Consider the following 27874-nt stretch of genomic DNA (forward strand, 5'->3'; position numbering starts at 1 on the left):
ATGGACAAGAGTTGGATTGCATTGGGTAAGACACCTGATGGAAGGATGAGTCAGCCATTTATTGATGGGGTAACATCGTTTATCAAATTTGCAATGGCAGTTGTTGATCAGAAAGGTAAAATTCTGTGCCGATGTTTGAACTGTGTGAACTATTATTCCCAAAATCTTCGAAATGTACAAATTCATTTGCTTCAATATGGGATTATGCAAACGTACACTATTTGGCATGAGCATGGGGAACCACGTGTATCAAATGAGGCTCATCATGAAATGGCAATTGATGAAGATGAGGTTTTAGGTGGTATTGATGCCTTAGTGGAAGATCGAATAAGAGGAGAACCCAACGATGCACCCCAGAATGAGGAAGTACAAACGTTTGATAAACTATTGAATGATGCCAAACGTGAGGTGTACTTAGGTTGCACAAACTACACTATGTTGAAGTTTGTCATCGAGCTGCTTAATATGAAGGTAACAAACCACTGGAGCAATAAGTCGGTTAACACACTATTGCAGTTTTTAACAAAACTTTTACCAAAAGATAATTTGGTTCCAAAGTCATTTTATGAAGCTAAGAAAATACTTCGAGATTTGGGCTTGTCATATGAGTTAATTGATGCTTGTATAAATGATTGTGTACTCTTTTGGAAGGAAAATGCAAGGTTAGATAAATGTCCAAAATGTAAGGCATCCAGATACAAGATCAATCGTGGCAGGGGTAAGAAGATTTCCCATAAGGTGTTGCGGTACTTCCCATTAACACCAAGGTTGAAAAGATTGTACATGTCAAGAAAGACTGCTGAGGACATGAGATGGCACAAGGAGAAACGTATAGATGACGGAGTATTGAGACATCCCGCCGATAGTGATGAATGGAAGGAATTTGATGTGCAACATCCTCAGTTTGCCCTGGAGCCTCGAAATGTGAGGCTAGGGTTGGCTGTTGATGGGTTCAATCCTTTCGGGAACATGAGCAACTCGTATAGTTTATGGCCTGTAGTACTCATTCCTTATAACTTGCCACCTTGGTTGGTTATGAAAGATCCCTTTCTTATGATGTCACTACTTATTCCTGGAGAATCACAACTAGGGATTGATATTGATGTCTACATGAGACCTCTGGTGGATGAGTTGAATGAGTTGTGGGAAAATGGTGCATTATCTTACGATGCCGTAACTGGTGAGTCTTTCCAGATGCGTGCAGCTTTGATGTGGACTATACACGATTGGCCCGCATTTGGTGACATATCTGGGTGGAGAACTGTCACGACCCAAACCCGGCCCTATGGGTTTAGCACCGTAACCGGCCAGTAATCCGTGATTACCGAAGGCCTGCTGAACAGAAATACAGTAAAACAGAGTACAGGGCCTGGCGGAAGCCAATACAGTAAATAAACAATGTCCAATGAGCTGTGACAGTCTGTATGCAAAAAGGCTTTCCATGCATTCATACGCAAACAGTACTGAACAGTATGTACAATACTTACATCCATTCAAACTAGGGACTCGACCCTACATAACAGTACAGAAAACACTCCGTCTGTACAAAACAGTATACAAAATTAACAGTCACACAGTACAGGGACCTAATCCCTGTATAACAGTACAGTAAACAGTCAGTCTATACAAAACAGTGAAACAGTACAAAAAGGGGGAAATTCTAAAACACCCCTAAGCCTTAACAGTAGGCTCGGAACCTCGCAGTGAGGCACAAAGGCTGGCTTGACAAAACTGGAGTAACCCTGACGCCTCTAGCTGCGGTCTGGTGCCTGTACACCTACATATATATATGAGCAGTGAGCTAAAGCCCAGTGAATAACATAATGCGTAAAGGGGTTTAGAATGAATGTCCTTACAGTAACGAAAACAGTTCAATTCAATCAGTATTTCAGTTGTTCAGTACAGTAAACAGTCATATGTGGTACATCCATTAGCATAACAGTAACAGTAGGTCTTAAAAGACCGAACAGTAATGATGGCCATCAGTCAGTAAACAGTAGTGGTTCCACGAGGGAACCGACAGAGAATTCTGTCGCAGTAACAGTAACAGTAAACAGTAGGTACTAAGGATGCCACAGTACAGTTCAGAAATAAAGGACATACATTCATTCAGTAAATAATACCAGTTCAGTAAACAGTTCAGTTCAGTATTCAAAAGATAATCAGTTGAACATATCTTTACACAATTGTTACTCACAGAGTTCTGGGCTACAGTATGCTAGAGCGTGTCTCCCCAGTTGCCAATCCTACACAGTTCACAGGTTGAACACACACTAAGCTACACAGTTGGGCAATATCATAACTTAATCCCTAATTTGCCTTGGTGTGTTCTACAACGATATCCTCATCTAAATGCCTTAAACTAGGCCTAAGAATGCCTAGGATGGGATGAGGATGCAAAAATGCACATTTAAAAGCATTTTCAGGATTTTCAGAAAAACAGAGTCCCGCTCGAGCTCAGGTTTCCCCGCTCGAGCGTACAGGCAAACAAAGGTACACGCTCGAGCGCAAACTTTCCCGCTCGAGCGTACTGTAAAAGTACTGGATGGGTGAAATCCCCGCTCGACGCCCGCTCGAGCTTGAGACATGACTCCGCTCGAGCGCCCAATACTCCGCTCGAGCGGACTGTAAAACAGTGCAAGATGCTGGAAGCTCGATTTTCCCGCTCGAGCGGCACTTCCCCCGCTCGAGCGGACGACTGAAATCTGGAAATCCCAGATTCGATCTCCAGGTCTAAAACCAAGCTCAAAAGCATCAAAACCAATCCTCTTGGGCCCATTTTCTGGAAAACACTTAAAAACACATAGGATATTATGTTTCAAAGCTCAATTTTTAAGAAATCAAAGCCCAAGGGTGTTTAATTCAAACCCAATTTCAAATCATTTTCAAGAACAATCTTCAAACATGACACGCATGATCTTAAATCATTTTCAAAGCTTTAATGCTGTTTCAAAAGAGCTCAAACCTTCAAAGATAGGATGAACTCATGGAGTATGACCAAAAGATGGACATGCATGTGAGGTATGATGAACCACAACCTCAAAACTTCAATATATGTACATGCATGCAACACTTAAGCTTCAATTCACCATTAATGACCCAAAACATGACTTAGCTCTACCATCTAACATGGACCATGCAACAATCAACTCAAAACATGGACAAGAAGACAATGGAGCTACCTTTAGTCTTGTAGTTCAAGAAGGGAGCTCAATATGCAATCACTCCAACAATTTCTTCAATTACCAAGCAAATTCTACAAGCAAAATTGAGATGAAATCAACTCCTCAAGTCTCCCTCTCTCTAAGGTCGGCTAGGCACAATGAGAAATGGCTGATGAAATGTTCTTGGCTCAAGTATAGTGAGCTCAAGGTATAGAGGTAGTGGCCCACTCAAGGTCAAAACGGTAATTAAGTCCAACTCTTTAATTAGCTTAATTTAATCTAATTTAATCATACCTAATCAGTTTTCAGATAATTATACTATAAAATCACATTAATTCTAAGGATCATTAAACATCAATCGATTCCGGATTCGGCCGCCGATAAGGCCTTCAATTAGCAGTCTAAACATATAAGCATGAACAGATAATCATACAGTCAAACAGATAGAATGCAATTCAAACAGATGTATTCATTTAATTCAGTTTAAAGTTCGGTCAGTCAGTTCAGTACTTTAATCAGTTCAATTATCAGTCAGTTATCAGTCCCGTTTAGCAGTAATCGGTAATCAATCAGTCATTAATCAGTAATCAGTATGAGGGTTGTTACAGTCTCCCCTCCTTATAAAGAGTTTAGTCCTCTAAACTCGAGTTACCTTCGTTCAGGAAGAAAACAGGATTCAGTGGGAACAGTTCAGGATATCTTTTAGCCATGTCATCTTCCCTTTCCCAAGTGGCATACACGCCACCGTGGTTCTGCCAGTCAACTTTCACTAGCGGGATCTCTTTGTTCCTCAGTTTCTTGATTCGTCGGTTTACAATCTGTATAGGCCGTTCCTCGTAAGTGTAGTCATCACTCAACACTATCCGAGTAGGCTCAATCACATGGAAGGGATCCCGGAGGTAATCTCTTAACATAGAAATGTGGAAGACGTTATGCATATGCTCCATTTCAGGAGGAAGCGCAACTTGATACGCCACCGGATTGATTTTCTCAATGATCTCATATGGTTCGACGTATCTCGGTGCTAACTTGCCTTTGACTCCAAAGCGAGTCTGGCCTTTCATTGGTGTCACTTTCACAAAAACGTGATCACCCACTTCATACTCTCTGTCCCGTCTTCTGACATCTGCATAACTTTTCTGTCTACTCTGTGCAGTTTTCAGTCTTTGCTGTATCAGTTTCACTTTTTCAGTTGTTTCATACACCATCTCGGGCCCAAGCAAAGGCCCATCTCCAACTTCTGCCCAGCAAATTGGAGATCTACATTTTCTGCCATACAATGCCTCAAAAGGCGCTATACCAATACTCGAATGGTAGCTGTTGTTGTAGGCGAATTCAGCTAAGGGCAAATGGCTTTCCCAGTCTCCCTGAAAATCAAGGACACACATTCTCAGTAGATCCTCCAGAGTTTGGATGGTCCTTTCAGATTGGCCATCTGTCTGAGGATGATAGGCACTACTCAGCCTCAATTCAGTACCCAATGCAGTCTGTAGGCTTTGCCAAAACCTCGATGTAAACTTCGAATCCCTGTCAGAAACAATAGACACAGGCACTCCATGCAGTCTAACGATTTCATCAATATAGATAACAGCCAATTTGTTCGCATTATAAATCGTCTTGACAGGTAAGAAGTGAGCAGATTTGGTTAGTCTATCAACAATAACCCAAATTGAATCCATACCTTTTCTGGAGCGAGGTAATCCAACGATAAAATCCATCGTGATGTGCTCCCATTTCCATTCCGGTATGGGTAAGGGTTGCAGTAATCCGACAGGTCGTTGATGTTCAGCTTTGACTTGTTGGCAATGAAGACATTTGGATACAAAATCAGCAATTTCTTTCTTCATTCCCGGCCACCAGAAATTCTGTTTCAGATCTTGGTACATTTTCGTATTCCCCGGGTGGATAGACAATTTCGAATTGTGGCCTTCTTGCAGGACTCTTCTTTTCAGTTCAGTATCATTCGGTACACACAGTCTTTCTTGAAATTTCAGTACATTATTCTCACATTTGAATCCCGGTCTCGGTTTAGATTCTCTTTCTTCGATGATCTTTTTCAAGAAGTCATCCAGTTGCTGTTTCTCTTTAATCTCCTCGATCAGTGCCGGTTGAGCAGAAATAGCAGCTAAGATTCTACCTTGTCCTCTCAAAACAATTTCTATTTCAGATTTTTCCAGGTCACAAAGCAACTCTTTCTGCCCTGTAAGCAAACAGGCTAAGTTTCCAATCGATTTCCGGCTCAATGCATCGGCAACGGTATTGGCTTTTCCCGGATGGTACAATATCTGTAGGTCATAGTCTTTAATCAGTTCCAGCCATCTCCGCTGTCTCATATTCAGTTCTTTCTGTGTGAAGAAATACTTCAAGCTCTTGTGGTCGGTATATACTTCACATGTTACCCCGTACAGGTAGTGACGCCAAATTTTCAGTGCAAATACTACTGCAGCAAGTTCCAGATCATGGGTCGGGTAATTCTTTTCATGTGGTCTCAGTTGTCGGGAAGCATAAGCTATAACCTTCCCATTCTGCATTAAAACACATCCCAAACCCTTATGAGAAGCATCACTAAATACAGTATAACCATCCGTACCTGAGGGTAAAGTCAAAACTGGTGCAGTCACAAGTCGAGTTTTCAACTCCTGGAAAGCAGATTCTCTTTGGTCAGTCCAGTCAAATGATGTCCCCTTTTGAGTTAACTGAGTCAATGGTAGGGCAATTTTGGAGAAATCTTTGACAAATCTTCTGTAATATCCAGCCAATCCCAAAAAGCTTCGGACTTCAGTCACATTTGTTGGTCTAGGCCAGTTCACCACAGCTTCAATTTTCTGCGGATCAACAGAAATTCCATCTTTGCTAACAACATGCCCCAAAAACATAACATGGTCAAGCCAAAATTCACATTTAGACAGTTTAGCATACAGTTTCTGTTCCCTTAAGGTTTGTAGGGCAAGTCTCAGATGATGTTCATGCTGTTCTATACTTTTGGAGTAAATCAATATGTCATCGATAAATACAACAATAAAGTCATCAAGGTACGGTTTAAAAACTCTGTTCATGAGGTCCATAAAAGCAGCTGGTGCATTCGTGACTCCAAAAGGCATAACCAAAAATTCATAATGTCCATACCTCGTTCTAAAAGCAGTTTTATCGATGTCTTCCGGTTTAACCTTCAGTTGATGATACCCCGATCTGAGATCAATCTTAGAAAACACTTGTGCACCCTGTAACTGATCAAATAAATCATCAATGCGTGGCAAAGGGTATTTGTTCTTTACAGTTACCTTATTCAGTTCACGGTAGTCAATGCACAGTCTCAGTGAGCCATCTTTCTTCTTGACAAACAAAACAGGAGCACCCCATGGCGAAGTGCTAGGTCTGATGAACTTTTTATCTAACAGTTCTTGCAATTGCACTTTCAGTTCCTTCAGTTCAGTTGGAGCCATTCTGTAAGGAGCTTTAGAAACTGGTTGTGTTCCGGGAATCACATCAACGGTAAATTCAATCTCCCTATCAGTCAAATCTCCTGGAAGATTATCTGGAAAAACATCTGGAAATTCCCTAACTATAGGAATACAATTCACATCAGTTTTAACACTATCATCAGTAGACACAGTCAGTACAGAACACAGATATCCTTTACACCCCTTTCTAATTAATTTAACAGCTTTCACTGACGAAATCAAATACGGAGGAGGTACTACTCCACTCCCATTAAACACAAATTCAGGCAAACCAGGTGGACGGAAAACAACTTGCTTGGTCACACAGTCAATAGTGGCATGATATTTTTGTAACCAATCCATCCCCAATATTACGTCAAAATGATCAATGTTCAATGGCAGTAAATCAATAAACAGATGCATATCCCCAACAATAATTTCACATGCGGGGTACATATAAGCACATGTCATGGATCCCCCTACGGGTGATGATACGGCTAGCAGATAGTTCATGGGTTCTAAGGGTCTATCCAATTTCCGTGAAAAAGCATGCGATACATAAGAATGCGTAGACCCCGAATCAATCAATACATATGCATTTTGTGTACAGATAGAGAGAATACCTGACACAACGGTCTCGGTATTCTGCACATCTCCCGGTACTAGTGCGAACACTCGGCCTTGCCTCATCGGCTCTTTCCCGGTAGCTTTAGGGTTAGGCTTTGGTGGAGCATTTGATATTGCTGCGCTTGGTGCAGCTTTACCACTGGCTTGTGGAGCAGAGGGGCAGTCTTTAACCATGTGGCCCACCTTGCCACACCTGTAACAGGCTCCAGATATTCTGTAGCAAACCCCTTTGTGCTTCTTGCCACATTCAGAACAGGGTGGTATGAAACCACTCCCTTGGCTGGGGCTAGTTGTCAACCCCGTATTCTGTTTCTTGTTGGCTGGGTTGTGCTTGCCTTTCTTAAATTTGAAACTCTGCCTTTTTCCATGCCATTCAGTCGTCGGTGTTTCAGATTGTTTCACTGCTGCAATGTTCGACTCGGCCATCAATGCCCGGTCGAGAACACCCACAAAAGTTGGTAGTTTCAAAACATTTATCCGGTCAAGTATTGCCACATTAAGGCCACCTTCAAATTTTCTGGCCTTCTTATATTCAGTATCCACCATGTGCGGTGCATAACGGGCAAGTTCAGTAAATTTCGTCTCGTATTCTGCAACGGACATTGTGCCCTGCTTCAGCTGTTCAAATTCAGTCACTTTTCTATCCCTGACACACTGAGGGAAGTACTTTTCAAAGAAGGACTCCTTGAACTGAGCCCAAGTCATAATAGTGCTTGTATCACGGATTAACATCCACCACCTTCTGGCCTCTTCTTGTAGGGTGAAGGTAGCTAACAATACCTTATTCGCTTCTGAGCACGGAAACACTTCAAATAGTTTCTCTGTTTCCAGAACCCAAGCTTCAGCTTTTAACGGTTCAAGGCCTCCCTGAAAGGATGGCGGTTTCATTTTGCTGAACTTCTGGGTCAGAGCAATAATATCCCCATCATTCACATTAACGTTAGGTTCCGGCTGTACCGGAGGAGGAGGAGGTGGGGGCGGTTGGTTCTGTTGTTGTTCAAGTCTAGCAGTTATCAGTTCTATCATTCTTTCCATTCTTTCCATTCTTGCCTCAGTAGATGAGGACTCAGGTTCATTTGCATTGTCCATTTCACTATAAGCAGTTATAACGGTTTTAAACATAAGCAGTCATTTGTTTCACAGTTTAACACATTAACAGACATTCAGTCATAACATAACCACACACTTATCATGCTCATGAGATGCCCTAATTACTTTTCTAGGACACCCTATAGCTCATTTGGACACGTGTGTGCGGTATAACTCGTGGTTAAGTATCGCTCTGATACCACTCTGTCACGACCCAAACCCGGCCCTATGGGTTTAGCACCGTAACCGGCCAGTAATCCGTGATTACCGAAGGCCTGCTGAACAGAAATACAGTAAAACAGAGTACAGGGCCTGGCGGAAGCCAATACAGTAAATAAACAATGTCCAATGAGCTGTGACAGTCTGTATGCAAAAAGGCTTTCCATGCATTCATACGCAAACAGTACTGAACAGTATGTACAATACTTACATCCATTCAAACTAGGGACTCGACCCTACATAACAGTACAGAAAACACTCCGTCTGTACAAAACAGTATACAAAATTAACAGTCACACAGTACAGGGACCTAATCCCTGTATAACAGTACAGTAAACAGTCAGTCTATACAAAACAGTGAAACAGTACAAAAAGGGGGAAATTCTAAAACACCCCTAAGCCTTAACAGTAGGCTCGGAACCTCGCAGTGAGGCACAAAGGCTGGCTTGACAAAACTGGAGTAACCCTGACGCCTCTAGCTGCGGTCTGGTGCCTGTACACCTACATATATATATGAGCAGTGAGCTAAAGCCCAGTGAATAACATAATGCGTAAAGGGGTTTAGAATGAATGTCCTTACAGTAACGAAAACAGTTCAATTCAATCAGTATTTCAGTTGTTCAGTACAGTAAACAGTCATATGTGGTACATCCATTAGCATAACAGTAACAGTAGGTCTTAAAAGACCGAACAGTAATGATGGCCATCAGTCAGTAAACAGTAGTGGTTCCACGAGGGAACCGACAGAGAATTCTGTCGCAGTAACAGTAACAGTAAACAGTAGGTACTAAGGATGCCACAGTACAGTTCAGAAATAAAGGACATACATTCATTCAGTAAATAATACCAGTTCAGTAAACAGTTCAGTTCAGTATTCAAAAGATAATCAGTTGAACATATCTTTACACAATTGTTACTCACAGAGTTCTGGGCTACAGTATGCTAGAGCGTGTCTCCCCAGTTGCCAATCCTACACAGTTCACAGGTTGAACACACACTAAGCTACACAGTTGGGCAATATCATAACTTAATCCCTAATTTGCCTTGGTGTGTTCTACAACGATATCCTCATCTAAATGCCTTAAACTAGGCCTAAGAATGCCTAGGATGGGATGAGGATGCAAAAATGCACATTTAAAAGCATTTTCAGGATTTTCAGAAAAACAGAGTCCCGCTCGAGCTCAGGTTTCCCCGCTCGAGCGTACAGGCAAACAAAGGTACACGCTCGAGCGCAAACTTTCCCGCTCGAGCGTACTGTAAAAGTACTGGATGGGTGAAATCCCCGCTCGACGCCCGCTCGAGCTTGAGACATGACTCCGCTCGAGCGCCCAATACTCCGCTCGAGCGGACTGTAAAACAGTGCAAGATGCTGGAAGCTCGATTTTCCCGCTCGAGCGGCACTTCCCCCGCTCGAGCGGACGACTGAAATCTGGAAATCCCAGATTCGATCTCCAGGTCTAAAACCAAGCTCAAAAGCATCAAAACCAATCCTCTTGGGCCCATTTTCTGGAAAACACTTAAAAACACATAGGATATTATGTTTCAAAGCTCAATTTTTAAGAAATCAAAGCCCAAGGGTGTTTAATTCAAACCCAATTTCAAATCATTTTCAAGAACAATCTTCAAACATGACACGCATGATCTTAAATCATTTTCAAAGCTTTAATGCTGTTTCAAAAGAGCTCAAACCTTCAAAGATAGGATGAACTCATGGAGTATGACCAAAAGATGGACATGCATGTGAGGTATGATGAACCACAACCTCAAAACTTCAATATATGTACATGCATGCAACACTTAAGCTTCAATTCACCATTAATGACCCAAAACATGACTTAGCTCTACCATCTAACATGGACCATGCAACAATCAACTCAAAACATGGACAAGAAGACAATGGAGCTACCTTTAGTCTTGTAGTTCAAGAAGGGAGCTCAATATGCAATCACTCCAACAATTTCTTCAATTACCAAGCAAATTCTACAAGCAAAATTGAGATGAAATCAACTCCTCAAGTCTCCCTCTCTCTAAGGTCGGCTAGGCACAATGAGAAATGGCTGATGAAATGTTCTTGGCTCAAGTATAGTGAGCTCAAGGTATAGAGGTAGTGGCCCACTCAAGGTCAAAACGGTAATTAAGTCCAACTCTTTAATTAGCTTAATTTAATCTAATTTAATCATACCTAATCAGTTTTCAGATAATTATACTATAAAATCACATTAATTCTAAGGATCATTAAACATCAATCGATTCCGGATTCGGCCGCCGATAAGGCCTTCAATTAGCAGTCTAAACATATAAGCATGAACAGATAATCATACAGTCAAACAGATAGAATGCAATTCAAACAGATGTATTCATTTAATTCAGTTTAAAGTTCGGTCAGTCAGTTCAGTACTTTAATCAGTTCAATTATCAGTCAGTTATCAGTCCCGTTTAGCAGTAATCGGTAATCAATCAGTCATTAATCAGTAATCAGTATGAGGGTTGTTACAGTCTCCCCTCCTTATAAAGAGTTTAGTCCTCTAAACTCGAGTTACCTTCGTTCAGGAAGAAAACAGGATTCAGTGGGAACAGTTCAGGATATCTTTTAGCCATGTCATCTTCCCTTTCCCAAGTGGCATACACGCCACCGTGGTTCTGCCAGTCAACTTTCACTAGCGGGATCTCTTTGTTCCTCAGTTTCTTGATTCGTCGGTTTACAATCTGTATAGGCCGTTCCTCGTAAGTGTAGTCATCACTCAACACTATCCGAGTAGGCTCAATCACATGGAAGGGATCCCGGAGGTAATCTCTTAACATAGAAATGTGGAAGACGTTATGCATATGCTCCATTTCAGGAGGAAGCGCAACTTGATACGCCACCGGATTGATTTTCTCAATGATCTCATATGGTTCGACGTATCTCGGTGCTAACTTGCCTTTGACTCCAAAGCGAGTCTGGCCTTTCATTGGTGTCACTTTCACAAAAACGTGATCACCCACTTCATACTCTCTGTCCCGTCTTCTGACATCTGCATAACTTTTCTGTCTACTCTGTGCAGTTTTCAGTCTTTGCTGTATCAGTTTCACTTTTTCAGTTGTTTCATACACCATCTCGGGCCCAAGCAAAGGCCCATCTCCAACTTCTGCCCAGCAAATTGGAGATCTACATTTTCTGCCATACAATGCCTCAAAAGGCGCTATACCAATACTCGAATGGTAGCTGTTGTTGTAGGCGAATTCAGCTAAGGGCAAATGGCTTTCCCAGTCTCCCTGAAAATCAAGGACACACATTCTCAGTAGATCCTCCAGAGTTTGGATGGTCCTTTCAGATTGGCCATCTGTCTGAGGATGATAGGCACTACTCAGCCTCAATTCAGTACCCAATGCAGTCTGTAGGCTTTGCCAAAACCTCGATGTAAACTTCGAATCCCTGTCAGAAACAATAGACACAGGCACTCCATGCAGTCTAACGATTTCATCAATATAGATAACAGCCAATTTGTTCGCATTATAAATCGTCTTGACAGGTAAGAAGTGAGCAGATTTGGTTAGTCTATCAACAATAACCCAAATTGAATCCATACCTTTTCTGGAGCGAGGTAATCCAACGATAAAATCCATCGTGATGTGCTCCCATTTCCATTCCGGTATGGGTAAGGGTTGCAGTAATCCGACAGGTCGTTGATGTTCAGCTTTGACTTGTTGGCAATGAAGACATTTGGATACAAAATCAGCAATTTCTTTCTTCATTCCCGGCCACCAGAAATTCTGTTTCAGATCTTGGTACATTTTCGTATTCCCCGGGTGGATAGACAATTTCGAATTGTGGCCTTCTTGCAGGACTCTTCTTTTCAGTTCAGTATCATTCGGTACACACAGTCTTTCTTGAAATTTCAGTACATTATTCTCACATTTGAATCCCGGTCTCGGTTTAGATTCTCTTTCTTCGATGATCTTTTTCAAGAAGTCATCCAGTTGCTGTTTCTCTTTAATCTCCTCGATCAGTGCCGGTTGAGCAGAAATAGCAGCTAAGATTCTACCTTGTCCTCTCAAAACAATTTCTATTTCAGATTTTTCCAGGTCACAAAGCAACTCTTTCTGCCCTGTAAGCAAACAGGCTAAGTTTCCAATCGATTTCCGGCTCAATGCATCGGCAACGGTATTGGCTTTTCCCGGATGGTACAATATCTGTAGGTCATAGTCTTTAATCAGTTCCAGCCATCTCCGCTGTCTCATATTCAGTTCTTTCTGTGTGAAGAAATACTTCAAGCTCTTGTGGTCGGTATATACTTCACATGTTACCCCGTACAGGTAGTGACGCCAAATTTTCAGTGCAAATACTACTGCAGCAAGTTCCAGATCATGGGTCGGGTAATTCTTTTCATGTGGTCTCAGTTGTCGGGAAGCATAAGCTATAACCTTCCCATTCTGCATTAAAACACATCCCAAACCCTTATGAGAAGCATCACTAAATACAGTATAACCATCCGTACCTGAGGGTAAAGTCAAAACTGGTGCAGTCACAAGTCGAGTTTTCAACTCCTGGAAAGCAGATTCTCTTTGGTCAGTCCAGTCAAATGATGTCCCCTTTTGAGTTAACTGAGTCAATGGTAGGGCAATTTTGGAGAAATCTTTGACAAATCTTCTGTAATATCCAGCCAATCCCAAAAAGCTTCGGACTTCAGTCACATTTGTTGGTCTAGGCCAGTTCACCACAGCTTCAATTTTCTGCGGATCAACAGAAATTCCATCTTTGCTAACAACATGCCCCAAAAACATAACATGGTCAAGCCAAAATTCACATTTAGACAGTTTAGCATACAGTTTCTGTTCCCTTAAGGTTTGTAGGGCAAGTCTCAGATGATGTTCATGCTGTTCTATACTTTTGGAGTAAATCAATATGTCATCGATAAATACAACAATAAAGTCATCAAGGTACGGTTTAAAAACTCTGTTCATGAGGTCCATAAAAGCAGCTGGTGCATTCGTGACTCCAAAAGGCATAACCAAAAATTCATAATGTCCATACCTCGTTCTAAAAGCAGTTTTATCGATGTCTTCCGGTTTAACCTTCAGTTGATGATACCCCGATCTGAGATCAATCTTAGAAAACACTTGTGCACCCTGTAACTGATCAAATAAATCATCAATGCGTGGCAAAGGGTATTTGTTCTTTACAGTTACCTTATTCAGTTCACGGTAGTCAATGCACAGTCTCAGTGAGCCATCTTTCTTCTTGACAAACAAAACAGGAGCACCCCATGGCGAAGTGCTAGGTCTGATGAACTTTTTATCTAACAGTTCTTGCAATTGCACTTTCAGTTCCTTCAGTTCAGTTGGAGCCATTCTGTAAGGAGCTTTAGAAACTGGTTGTGTTCCGGGAATCACATCAACGGTAAATTCAATCTCCCTATCAGTCAAATCTCCTGGAAGATTATCTGGAAAAACATCTGGAAATTCCCTAACTATAGGAATACAATTCACATCAGTTTTAACACTATCATCAGTAGACACAGTCAGTACAGAACACAGATATCCTTTACACCCCTTTCTAATTAATTTAACAGCTTTCACTGACGAAATCAAATACGGAGGAGGTACTACTCCACTCCCATTAAACACAAATTCAGGCAAACCAGGTGGACGGAAAACAACTTGCTTGGTCACACAGTCAATAGTGGCATGATATTTTTGTAACCAATCCATCCCCAATATTACGTCAAAATGATCAATGTTCAATGGCAGTAAATCAATAAACAGATGCATATCCCCAACAATAATTTCACATGCGGGGTACATATAAGCACATGTCATGGATCCCCCTACGGGTGATGATACGGCTAGCAGATAGTTCATGGGTTCTAAGGGTCTATCCAATTTCCGTGAAAAAGCATGCGATACATAAGAATGCGTAGACCCCGAATCAATCAATACATATGCATTTTGTGTACAGATAGAGAGAATACCTGACACAACGGTCTCGGTATTCTGCACATCTCCCGGTACTAGTGCGAACACTCGGCCTTGCCTCATCGGCTCTTTCCCGGTAGCTTTAGGGTTAGGCTTTGGTGGAGCATTTGATATTGCTGCGCTTGGTGCAGCTTTACCACTGGCTTGTGGAGCAGAGGGGCAGTCTTTAACCATGTGGCCCACCTTGCCACACCTGTAACAGGCTCCAGATATTCTGTAGCAAACCCCTTTGTGCTTCTTGCCACATTCAGAACAGGGTGGTATGAAACCACTCCCTTGGCTGGGGCTAGTTGTCAACCCCGTATTCTGTTTCTTGTTGGCTGGGTTGTGCTTGCCTTTCTTAAATTTGAAACTCTGCCTTTTTCCATGCCATTCAGTCGTCGGTGTTTCAGATTGTTTCACTGCTGCAATGTTCGACTCGGCCATCAATGCCCGGTCGAGAACACCCACAAAAGTTGGTAGTTTCAAAACATTTATCCGGTCAAGTATTGCCACATTAAGGCCACCTTCAAATTTTCTGGCCTTCTTATATTCAGTATCCACCATGTGCGGTGCATAACGGGCAAGTTCAGTAAATTTCGTCTCGTATTCTGCAACGGACATTGTGCCCTGCTTCAGCTGTTCAAATTCAGTCACTTTTCTATCCCTGACACACTGAGGGAAGTACTTTTCAAAGAAGGACTCCTTGAACTGAGCCCAAGTCATAATAGTGCTTGTATCACGGATTAACATCCACCACCTTCTGGCCTCTTCTTGTAGGGTGAAGGTAGCTAACAATACCTTATTCGCTTCTGAGCACGGAAACACTTCAAATAGTTTCTCTGTTTCCAGAACCCAAGCTTCAGCTTTTAACGGTTCAAGGCCTCCCTGAAAGGATGGCGGTTTCATTTTGCTGAACTTCTGGGTCAGAGCAATAATATCCCCATCATTCACATTAACGTTAGGTTCCGGCTGTACCGGAGGAGGAGGAGGTGGGGGCGGTTGGTTCTGTTGTTGTTCAAGTCTAGCAGTTATCAGTTCTATCATTCTTTCCATTCTTTCCATTCTTGCCTCAGTAGATGAGGACTCAGGTTCATTTGCATTGTCCATTTCACTATAAGCAGTTATAACGGTTTTAAACATAAGCAGTCATTTGTTTCACAGTTTAACACATTAACAAACATTCAGTCATAACATAACCACACACTTATCATGCTCATGAGATGCCCTAATTACTTTTCTAGGACACCCTATAGCTCATTTGGACACGTGTGTGCGGTATAACTCGTGGTTAAGTATCGCTCTGATACCACTCTGTCACGACCCAAACCCGGCCCTATGGGTTTAGCACCGTAACCGGCCAGTAATCCGTGATTACCGAAGGCCTGCTGAACAGAAATACAGTAAAACAGAGTACAGGGCCTGGCGGAAGCCAATACAGTAAATAAACAATGTCCAATGAGCTGTGACAGTCTGTATGCAAAAAGGCTTTCCATGCATTCATACGCAAACAGTACTGAACAGTATGTACAATACTTACATCCATTCAAACTAGGGACTCGACCCTACATAACAGTACAGAAAACACTTCGTCTGTACAAAACAGTATACAAAATTAACAGTCACACAGTACAGGGACCTAATCCCTGTATAACAGTACAGTAAACAGTCAGTCTATACAAAACAGTGAAACAGTACAAAAAGGGGGAAATTCTAAAACACCCCTAAGCCTTAACAGTAGGCTCGGAACCTCGCAGTGAGGCACAAAGGCTGGCTTGACAAAACTGGAGTAACCCTGACGCCTCTAGCTGCGGTCTGGTGCCTGTACACCTACATATATATATGAGCAGTGAGCTAAAGCCCAGTGAATAACATAATGCGTAAAGGGGTTTAGAATGAATGTCCTTACAGTAACGAAAACAGTTCAATTCAATCAGTATTTCAGTTGTTCAGTACAGTAAACAGTCATATGTGGTACATCCATTAGCATAACAGTAACAGTAGGTCTTAAAAGACCGAACAGTAATGATGGCCATCAGTCAGTAAACAGTAGTGGTTCCACGAGGGAACCGACAGAGAATTCTGTCGCAGTAACAGTAACAGTAAACAGTAGGTACTAAGGATGCCACAGTACAGTTCAGAAATAAAGGACATACATTCATTCAGTAAATAATACCAGTTCAGTAAACAGTTCAGTTCAGTATTCAAAAGATAATCAGTTGAACATATCTTTACACAATTGTTACTCACAGAGTTCTGGGCTACAGTATGCTAGAGCGTGTCTCCCCAGTTGCCAATCCTACACAGTTCACAGGTTGAACACACACTAAGCTACACAGTTGGGCAATATCATAACTTAATCCCTAATTTGCCTTGGTGTGTTCTACAACGATATCCTCATCTAAATGCCTTAAACTAGGCCTAAGAATGCCTAGGATGGGATGAGGATGCAAAAATGCACATTTAAAAGCATTTTCAGGATTTTCAGAAAAACAGAGTCCCGCTCGAGCTCAGGTTTCCCCGCTCGAGCGTACAGGCAAACAAAGGTACACGCTCGAGCGCAAACTTTCCCGCTCGAGCGTACTGTAAAAGTACTGGATGGGTGAAATCCCCGCTCGACGCCCGCTCGAGCTTGAGACATGACTCCGCTCGAGCGCCCAATACTCCGCTCGAGCGGACTGTAAAACAGTGCAAGATGCTGGAAGCTCGATTTTCCCGCTCGAGCGGCACTTCCCCCGCTCGAGCGGACGACTGAAATCTGGAAATCCCAAATTCGATCTCCAGGTCTAAAACCAAGCTCAAAAGCATCAAAACCAATCCTCTTGGGCCCATTTTCTGGAAAACACTTAAAAACACATAGGATATTATGTTTCAAAGCTCAATTTTTAAGAAATCAAAGCCCAAGGGTGTTTAATTCAAACCCAATTTCAAATCATTTTCAAGAACAATCTTCAAACATGACACGCATGATCTTAAATCATTTTCAAAGCTTTAATGCTGTTTCAAAAGAGCTCAAACCTTCAAAGATAGGATGAACTCATGGAGTATGACCAAAAGATGGACATGCATGTGAGGTATGATGAACCACAACCTCAAAACTTCAATATATGTACATGCATGCAACACTTAAGCTTCAATTCACCATTAATGACCCAAAACATGACTTAGCTCTACCATCTAACATGGACCATGCAACAATCAACTCAAAACATGGACAAGAAGACAATGGAGCTACCTTTAGTCTTGTAGTTCAAGAAGGGAGCTCAATATGCAATCACTCCAACAATTTCTTCAATTACCAAGCAAATTCTACAAGCAAAATTGAGATGAAATCAACTCCTCAAGTCTCCCTCTCTCTAAGGTCGGCTAGGCACAATGAGAAATGGCTGATGAAATGTTCTTGGCTCAAGTATAGTGAGCTCAAGGTATAGAGGTAGTGGCCCACTCAAGGTCAAAACGGTAATTAAGTCCAACTCTTTAATTAGCTTAATTTAATCTAATTTAATCATACCTAATCAGTTTTCAGATAATTATACTATAAAATCACATTAATTCTAAGGATCATTAAACATCAATCGATTCCGGATTCGGCCGCTGATAAGGCCTTCAATTAGCAGTCTAAACATATAAGCATGAACAGATAATCATACAGTCAAACAGATAGAATGCAATTCAAACAGATGTATTCATTTAATTCAGTTTAAAGTTCGGTCAGTCAGTTCAGTACTTTAATCAGTTCAATTATCAGTCAGTTATCAGTCCCGTTTAGCAGTAATCGGTAATCAATCAGTCATTAATCAGTAATCAGTATGAGGGTTGTTACAGTCTCCCCTCCTTATAAAGAGTTTAGTCCTCTAAACTCGAGTTACCTTCGTTCAGGAAGAAAACAGGATTCAGTGGGAACAGTTCAGGATATCTTTTAGCCATGTCATCTTCCCTTTCCCAAGTGGCATACACGCCACCGTGGTTCTGCCAGTCAACTTTCACTAGCGGGATCTCTTTGTTCCTCAGTTTCTTGATTCGTCGGTTTACAATCTGTATAGGCCGTTCCTCGTAAGTGTAGTCATCACTCAACACTATCCGAGTAGGCTCAATCACATGGAAGGGATCCCGGAGGTAATCTCTTAACATAGAAATGTGGAAGACGTTATGCATATGCTCCATTTCAGGAGGAAGCGCAACTTGATACGCCACCGGATTGATTTTCTCAATGATCTCATATGGTTCGACGTATCTCGGTGCTAACTTGCCTTTGACTCCAAAGCGAGTCTGGCCTTTCATTGGTGTCACTTTCACAAAAACGTGATCACCCACTTCATACTCTCTGTCCCGTCTTCTGACATCTGCATAACTTTTCTGTCTACTCTGTGCAGTTTTCAGTCTTTGCTGTATCAGTTTCACTTTTTCAGTTGTTTCATACACCATCTCGGGCCCAAGCAAAGGCCCATCTCCAACTTCTGCCCAGCAAATTGGAGATCTACATTTTCTGCCATACAATGCCTCAAAAGGCGCTATACCAATACTCGAATGGTAGCTGTTGTTGTAGGCGAATTCAGCTAAGGGCAAATGGCTTTCCCAGTCTCCCTGAAAATCAAGGACACACATTCTCAGTAGATCCTCCAGAGTTTGGATGGTCCTTTCAGATTGGCCATCTGTCTGAGGATGATAGGCACTACTCAGCCTCAATTCAGTACCCAATGCAGTCTGTAGGCTTTGCCAAAACCTCGATGTAAACTTCGAATCCCTGTCAGAAACAATAGACACAGGCACTCCATGCAGTCTAACGATTTCATCAATATAGATAACAGCCAATTTGTTCGCATTATAAATCGTCTTGACAGGTAAGAAGTGAGCAGATTTGGTTAGTCTATCAACAATAACCCAAATTGAATCCATACCTTTTCTGGAGCGAGGTAATCCAACGATAAAATCCATCGTGATGTGCTCCCATTTCCATTCCGGTATGGGTAAGGGTTGCAGTAATCCGACAGGTCGTTGATGTTCAGCTTTGACCTGTTGGCAATGAAGACATTTGGATACAAAATCAGCAATTTCTTTCTTCATTCCCGGCCACCAGAAATTCTGTTTCAGATCTTGGTACATTTTCGTATTCCCCGGGTGGATAGACAATTTCGAATTGTGGCCTTCTTGCAGGACTCTTCTTTTCAGTTCAGTATCATTCGGTACACACAGTCTTTCTTGAAATTTCAGTACATTATTCTCACATTTGAATCCCGGTCTCGGTTTAGATTCTCTTTCTTCGATGATCTTTTTCAAGAAGTCATCCAGTTGCTGTTTCTCTTTAATCTCCTCGATCAGTGCCGGTTGAGCAGAAATAGCAGCTAAGATTCTACCTTGTCCTCTCAAAACAATTTCTATTTCAGATTTTTCCAGGTCACAAAGCAACTCTTTCTGCCCTGTAAGCAAACAGGCTAAGTTTCCAATCGATTTCCGGCTCAATGCATCGGCAACGGTATTGGCTTTTCCCGGATGGTACAATATCTGTAGGTCATAGTCTTTAATCAGTTCCAGCCATCTCCGCTGTCTCATATTCAGTTCTTTCTGTGTGAAGAAATACTTCAAGCTCTTGTGGTCGGTATATACTTCACATGTTACCCCGTACAGGTAGTGACGCCAAATTTTCAGTGCAAATACTACTGCAGCAAGTTCCAGATCATGGGTCGGGTAATTCTTTTCATGTGGTCTCAGTTGTCGGGAAGCATAAGCTATAACCTTCCCATTCTGCATTAAAACACATCCCAAACCCTTATGAGAAGCATCACTAAATACAGTATAACCATCCGTACCTGAGGGTAAAGTCAAAACTGGTGCAGTCACAAGTCGAGTTTTCAACTCCTGGAAAGCAGATTCTCTTTGGTCAGTCCAGTCAAATGATGTCCCCTTTTGAGTTAACTGAGTCAATGGTAGGGCAATTTTGGAGAAATCTTTGACAAATCTTCTGTAATATCCAGCCAATCCCAAAAAGCTTCGGACTTCAGTCACATTTGTTGGTCTAGGCCAGTTCACCACAGCTTCAATTTTCTGCGGATCAACAGAAATTCCATCTTTGCTAACAACATGCCCCAAAAACATAACATGGTCAAGCCAAAATTCACATTTAGACAGTTTAGCATACAGTTTCTGTTCCCTTAAGGTTTGTAGGGCAAGTCTCAGATGATGTTCATGCTGTTCTATACTTTTGGAGTAAATCAATATGTCATCGATAAATACAACAATAAAGTCATCAAGGTACGGTTTAAAAACTCTGTTCATGAGGTCCATAAAAGCAGCTGGTGCATTCGTGACTCCAAAAGGCATAACCAAAAATTCATAATGTCCATACCTCGTTCTAAAAGCAGTTTTATCGATGTCTTCCGGTTTAACCTTCAGTTGATGATACCCCGATCTGAGATCAATCTTAGAAAACACTTGTGCACCCTGTAACTGATCAAATAAATCATCAATGCGTGGCAAAGGGTATTTGTTCTTTACAGTTACCTTATTCAGTTCACGGTAGTCAATGCACAGTCTCAGTGAGCCATCTTTCTTCTTGACAAACAAAACAGGAGCACCCCATGGCGAAGTGCTAGGTCTGATGAACTTTTTATCTAACAGTTCTTGCAATTGCACTTTCAGTTCCTTCAGTTCAGTTGGAGCCATTCTGTAAGGAGCTTTAGAAACTGGTTGTGTTCCGGGAATCACATCAACGGTAAATTCAATCTCCCTATCAGTCAAATCTCCTGGAAGATTATCTGGAAAAACATCTGGAAATTCCCTAACTATAGGAATACAATTCACATCAGTTTTAACACTATCATCAGTAGACACAGTCAGTACAGAACACAGATATCCTTTACACCCCTTTCTAATTAATTTAACAGCTTTCACTGACGAAATCAAATACGGAGGAGGTACTACTCCACTCCCATTAAACACAAATTCAGGCAAACCAGGTGGACGGAAAACAACTTGCTTGGTCACACAGTCAATAGTGGCATGATATTTTTGTAACCAATCCATCCCCAATATTACGTCAAAATGATCAATGTTCAATGGCAGTAAATCAATAAACAGATGCATATCCCCAACAATAATTTCACATGCGGGGTACATATAAGCACATGTCATGGATCCCCCTACGGGTGATGATACGGCTAGCAGATAGTTCATGGGTTCTAAGGGTCTATCCAATTTCCGTGAAAAAGCATGCGATACATAAGAATGCGTAGACCCCGAATCAATCAATACATATGCATTTTGTGTACAGATAGAGAGAATACCTGACACAACGGTCTCGGTATTCTGCACATCTCCCGGTACTAGTGCGAACACTCGGCCTTGCCTCATCGGCTCTTTCCCGGTAGCTTTAGGGTTAGGCTTTGGTGGAGCATTTGATATTGCTGCGCTTGGTGCAGCTTTACCACTGGCTTGTGGAGCAGAGGGGCAGTCTTTAACCATGTGGCCCACCTTGCCACACCTGTAACAGGCTCCAGATATTCTGTAGCAAACCCCTTTGTGCTTCTTGCCACATTCAGAACAGGGTGGTATGAAACCACTCCCTTGGCTGGGGCTAGTTGTCAACCCCGTATTCTGTTTCTTGTTGGCTGGGTTGTGCTTGCCTTTCTTAAATTTGAAACTCTGCCTTTTTCCATGCCATTCAGTCGTCGGTGTTTCAGATTGTTTCACTGCTGCAATGTTCGACTCGGCCATCAATGCCCGGTCGAGAACACCCACAAAAGTTGGTAGTTTCAAAACATTTATCCGGTCAAGTATTGCCACATTAAGGCCACCTTCAAATTTTCTGGCCTTCTTATATTCAGTATCCACCATGTGCGGTGCATAACGGGCAAGTTCAGTAAATTTCGTCTCGTATTCTGCAACGGACATTGTGCCCTGCTTCAGCTGTTCAAATTCAGTCACTTTTCTATCCCTGACACACTGAGGGAAGTACTTTTCAAAGAAGGACTCCTTGAACTGAGCCCAAGTCATAATAGTGCTTGTATCACGGATTAACATCCACCACCTTCTGGCCTCTTCTTGTAGGGTGAAGGTAGCTAACAATACCTTATTCGCTTCTGAGCACGGAAACACTTCAAATAGTTTCTCTGTTTCCAGAACCCAAGCTTCAGCTTTTAACGGTTCAAGGCCTCCCTGAAAGGATGGCGGTTTCATTTTGCTGAACTTCTGGGTCAGAGCAATAATATCCCCATCATTCACATTAACGTTAGGTTCCGGCTGTACCGGAGGAGGAGGAGGTGGGGGCGGTTGGTTCTGTTGTTGTTCAAGTCTAGCAGTTATCAGTTCTATCATTCTTTCCATTCTTTCCATTCTTGCCTCAGTAGATGAGGACTCAGGTTCATTTGCATTGTCCATTTCACTATAAGCAGTTATAACGGTTTTAAACATAAGCAGTCATTTGTTTCACAGTTTAACACATTAACAGACATTCAGTCATAACATAACCACACACTTATCATGCTCATGAGATGCCCTAATTACTTTTCTAGGACACCCTATAGCTCATTTGGACACGTGTGTGCGGTATAACTCGTGGTTAAGTATCGCTCTGATACCACTCTGTCACGACCCAAACCCGGCCCTATGGGTTTAGCACCGTAACCGGCCAGTAATCCGTGATTACCGAAGGCCTGCTGAACAGAAATACAGTAAAACAGAGTACAGGGCCTGGCGGAAGCCAATACAGTAAATAAACAATGTCCAATGAGCTGTGACAGTCTGTATGCAAAAAGGCTTTCCATGCATTCATACGCAAACAGTACTGAACAGTATGTACAATACTTACATCCATTCAAACTAGGGACTCGACCCTACATAACAGTACAGAAAACACTCCGTCTGTACAAAACAGTATACAAAATTAACAGTCACACAGTACAGGGACCTAATCCCTGTATAACAGTACAGTAAACAGTCAGTCTATACAAAACAGTGAAACAGTACAAAAAGGGGGAAATTCTAAAACACCCCTAAGCCTTAACAGTAGGCTCGGAACCTCGCAGTGAGGCACAAAGGCTGGCTTGACAAAACTGGAGTAACCCTGACGCCTCTAGCTGCGGTCTGGTGCCTGTACACCTACATATATATATGAGCAGTGAGCTAAAGCCCAGTGAATAACATAATGCGTAAAGGGGTTTAGAATGAATGTCCTTACAGTAACGAAAACAGTTCAATTCAATCAGTATTTCAGTTGTTCAGTACAGTAAACAGTCATATGTGGTACATCCATTAGCATAACAGTAACAGTAGGTCTTAAAAGACCGAACAGTAATGATGGCCATCAGTCAGTAAACAGTAGTGGTTCCACGAGGGAACCGACAGAGAATTCTGTCGCAGTAACAGTAACAGTAAACAGTAGGTACTAAGGATGCCACAGTACAGTTCAGAAATAAAGGACATACATTCATTCAGTAAATAATACCAGTTCAGTAAACAGTTCAGTTCAGTATTCAAAAGATAATCAGTTGAACATATCTTTACACAATTGTTACTCACAGAGTTCTGGGCTACAGTATGCTAGAGCGTGTCTCCCCAGTTGCCAATCCTACACAGTTCACAGGTTGAACACACACTAAGCTACACAGTTGGGCAATATCATAACTTAATCCCTAATTTGCCTTGGTGTGTTCTACAACGATATCCTCATCTAAATGCCTTAAACTAGGCCTAAGAATGCCTAGGATGGGATGAGGATGCAAAAATGCACATTTAAAAGCATTTTCAGGATTTTCAGAAAAACAGAGTCCCGCTCGAGCTCAGGTTTCCCCGCTCGAGCGTACAGGCAAACAAAGGTACACGCTCGAGCGCAAACTTTCCCGCTCGAGCGTACTGTAAAAGTACTGGATGGGTGAAATCCCCGCTCGACGCCCGCTCGAGCTTGAGACATGACTCCGCTCGAGCGCCCAATACTCCGCTCGAGCGGACTGTAAAACAGTGCAAGATGCTGGAAGCTCGATTTTCCCGCTCGAGCGGCACTTCCCCCGCTCGAGCGGACGACTGAAATCTGGAAATCCCAGATTCGATCTCCAGGTCTAAAACCAAGCTCAAAAGCATCAAAACCAATCCTCTTGGGCCCATTTTCTGGAAAACACTTAAAAACACATAGGATATTATGTTTCAAAGCTCAATTTTTAAGAAATCAAAGCCCAAGGGTGTTTAATTCAAACCCAATTTCAAATCATTTTCAAGAACAATCTTCAAACATGACACGCATGATCTTAAATCATTTTCAAAGCTTTAATGCTGTTTCAAAAGAGCTCAAACCTTCAAAGATAGGATGAACTCATGGAGTATGACCAAAAGATGGACATGCATGTGAGGTATGATGAACCACAACCTCAAAACTTCAATATATGTACATGCATGCAACACTTAAGCTTCAATTCACCATTAATGACCCAAAACATGACTTAGCTCTACCATCTAACATGGACCATGCAACAATCAACTCAAAACATGGACAAGAAGACAATGGAGCTACCTTTAGTCTTGTAGTTCAAGAAGGGAGCTCAATATGCAATCACTCCAACAATTTCTTCAATTACCAAGCAAATTCTACAAGCAAAATTGAGATGAAATCAACTCCTCAAGTCTCCCTCTCTCTAAGGTCGGCTAGGCACAATGAGAAATGGCTGATGAAATGTTCTTGGCTCAAGTATAGTGAGCTCAAGGTATAGAGGTAGTGGCCCACTCAAGGTCAAAACGGTAATTAAGTCCAACTCTTTAATTAGCTTAATTTAATCTAATTTAATCATACCTAATCAGTTTTCAGATAATTATACTATAAAATCACATTAATTCTAAGGATCATTAAACATCAATCGATTCCGGATTCGGCCGCCGATAAGGCCTTCAATTAGCAGTCTAAACATATAAGCATGAACAGATAATCATACAGTCAAACAGATAGAATGCAATTCAAACAGATGTATTCATTTAATTCAGTTTAAAGTTCGGTCAGTCAGTTCAGTACTTTAATCAGTTCAATTATCAGTCAGTTATCAGTCCCGTTTAGCAGTAATCGGTAATCAATCAGTCATTAATCAGTAATCAGTATGAGGGTTGTTACAAGAACAAAGGGTCATTATTCTTGCTACACTTGCAATGATGAACCATATTTTCAATCCTTGAAAGGTAAGACTGCATACACTAACCATCGATGCTACTTGCCTCAAAACCACCCCGAAAGGCGAAAGAGTAAGGCTTATAATGGTAAGCATGAGAAGCGAAAGAGATCTTTAAAGTTACCAGTGGAAAAGATATTAGAGCAATTGGATAGAGTGACAGGCGTCACATATGGGAAGCATCCAAGAAATAAGAAAAGACTCCGTCAGGCACCAAATTGGACAAAGGTAAGCATCTTGTATGAGTTACCATACTGGAAGAAACGGAAGCTTCGACACAACATTGATGTTATGCACGTCAAGAAGAATGTTAGTGAAAATACCTTTGGAACTATGTTAGGCATTGATGGAAAGAACAAAGACACCGACAAAGCACGGATGGACTTGGAAGATATGGGTATAAGGAAAGAGTTGTGGTTAACACGTCGTCCTGATGGAACTTATGTCAAACCTAGGGCAATCTTTTCATTGACCCCTGAAGAGAGGAAGGGTTTCTTTGAATTCTTGAAATCAGTGAAGTATCCGGATGGCTATGCTGCAAACATATCAAGATCAGTGAATGCGAGAAATGGTAAATTAACAGGCTTGAAAAGTCATGATTGCCATGTACTCATACAACGGATTCTTCTAATTGGGATGCGTGGTTACGTAGACAAAGAGATTAGTAAAACACTATTTGAGTTAGGTAACTTTTTCCAGGATTTGTGCTCAAGGACACTGCGCCGTAATGAACTTGAGAAATTAGAGGAACGTATAGTACACATATTATGCAAGCTTGAAAAGATCTTTCCTCCAGCCTTCTTTGATGTGATGGTTCACTTGGCCGTTCACTTGCCGCATGAGGCTATTCTTGGAGGACCGGTGCAATATCGATGGATGTACCGAATTGAAAGGTAATTGTTAAATTGAAAGGTTCGTAATTATATGTTGCATGTGTAACCTTGCTCTTAACTAATTCTCTTTTCAAGGTTTCTCGGAGCTTTAAAAAAGTTTGTTACAAACCGAGCTCGACCAGAAGGTTCAATCGCAGAGGCTTACATTGTCAAAGAGTGCATTACTTTTTGTTCAATGTATGTTGATGGGATCGAAATAGTGCATAATCGACCCGAATGAAATCAAGATCGTGGCGAACGTCACAAAGGGTTAACTGTATTCACAGAAACTGCCCGTCCTATTGGCCTAATCACAAGGGATGCTGATATGTCACAAGAATATCGTGATATGGCTCATTGGTTCTTGTTGAACAATAGCCCCGAGATAGAGAAGTATCTAGAGTATGTTTTTCATTTAAATATGTGTATTCTTAGCTTTGTTAATGTAGTTAGCAGTGCATAATAATCACATTCTTTTGAGTAGGATACACAAAAATCTATTACGGACTCCATCTAACCAAGGCATAACCCGTATACAACAACAAGAGTTTCCCAAGTGGTTCAAAGAGCGGGTAAGGCATTTTCAATTTTAAGACATGATTAAAAATTTGTATAAGATTTGATCATTTATTAATTTATTTTTACTATCTTGATGTACGTTATATGTGAATGTAGATAAATATATTGAGAGAAGAAAAGTCACCAGAAGCAACCAATGATTTATGGTCGTTAGCAAATGGCCCAAATTTACTAGTAAAAGAGTACTCAGGTTGCATAATCAATGGCGTACGATTTCGTACAAGAGAAGTAGACAATCGCCATAACAGTCAGAATAGTGGTGTGCTTACGGAAGGGGATCATGAGGGAGTGACGCATGAATTTTATGGTCACTTGTGCAATGTTTGGGAATTGGAGTACATGTGTCATAACAAAGTTGTATTGTTCCAGTGTGAATGGTACAACACAGGAAATACAGGTCGAAGAACACAAGTATTGATGTCACAAGTCGGTGGTATCAACACGACCCTTTCATCTTGCCTAGCCAGGCTAAGCAAGTCTTTTACCTAAATGATACCAAATGGGGACAACCTTGGCAAGTCGTTCAACGAGTGCAACATAAGGGTGTCTTTGATGTACCAGAGGTAGGTGATGGAGAATCATTACATGAACCAGAAGAAAACGATGTGTTCCAACAAGAAAATATTACCGATGTTGTTCCAATTGACATCGGCCCTAATGTTCAATGTTATAGAGATGGTGTTGAAGCAGAAGTTGTTACAAGGGTTAGGTCATCTGATGAAACAATGATACAGAAAAGAGCTGACAAACAAAATGAAGAGTGTGACGAACCTGATGTGGATTACGATATGGATCTTGATGTAGACTAG

General features: G+C 41.6%; 1 protein-coding gene across 1 annotated transcript; it reads left to right on the plus strand.

The window, feature by feature from the left end:
* Positions 1-27874, plus strand: LOC114285022 (uncharacterized). Its single transcript, XM_082895591.1, has 3 exons — positions 1-1180; positions 25625-26507; positions 27454-27874. Exons 1-3 carry the CDS (start codon positions 1-3, stop codon positions 27872-27874), a joined length of 2484 nt encoding a protein of 827 aa, XP_082751717.1.

This window comes from Camellia sinensis, chromosome 11 (genome assembly GCF_055761805.1).
Source record: "Camellia sinensis isolate YWXY chromosome 11, ASM5576180v1, whole genome shotgun sequence".
In the NCBI taxonomy this organism is placed as follows: domain Eukaryota; kingdom Viridiplantae; phylum Streptophyta; class Magnoliopsida; order Ericales; family Theaceae; genus Camellia; species Camellia sinensis.

What these genes read in the sequence shown, in the direction of transcription:
- LOC114285022 (XM_082895591.1), top strand. Translation starts at nt 1, where the DNA reads ATGGACAAGAGTTGGATTGCATTGGGTAAGACACCTGATGGAAGGATG. An exon ending in ATCTTACGATGCCGTAACTG is followed by an intron (nt 1,181 to 25,624) that starts GTGAGTCTTTCC and finishes AATCCTTGAAAG; the next exon opens with GTAAGACTGCATACACTAAC. An exon ending in TGGATGTACCGAATTGAAAG is followed by an intron (nt 26,508 to 27,453) that starts GTAATTGTTAAA and finishes GGTACAACACAG; the next exon opens with GAAATACAGGTCGAAGAACA.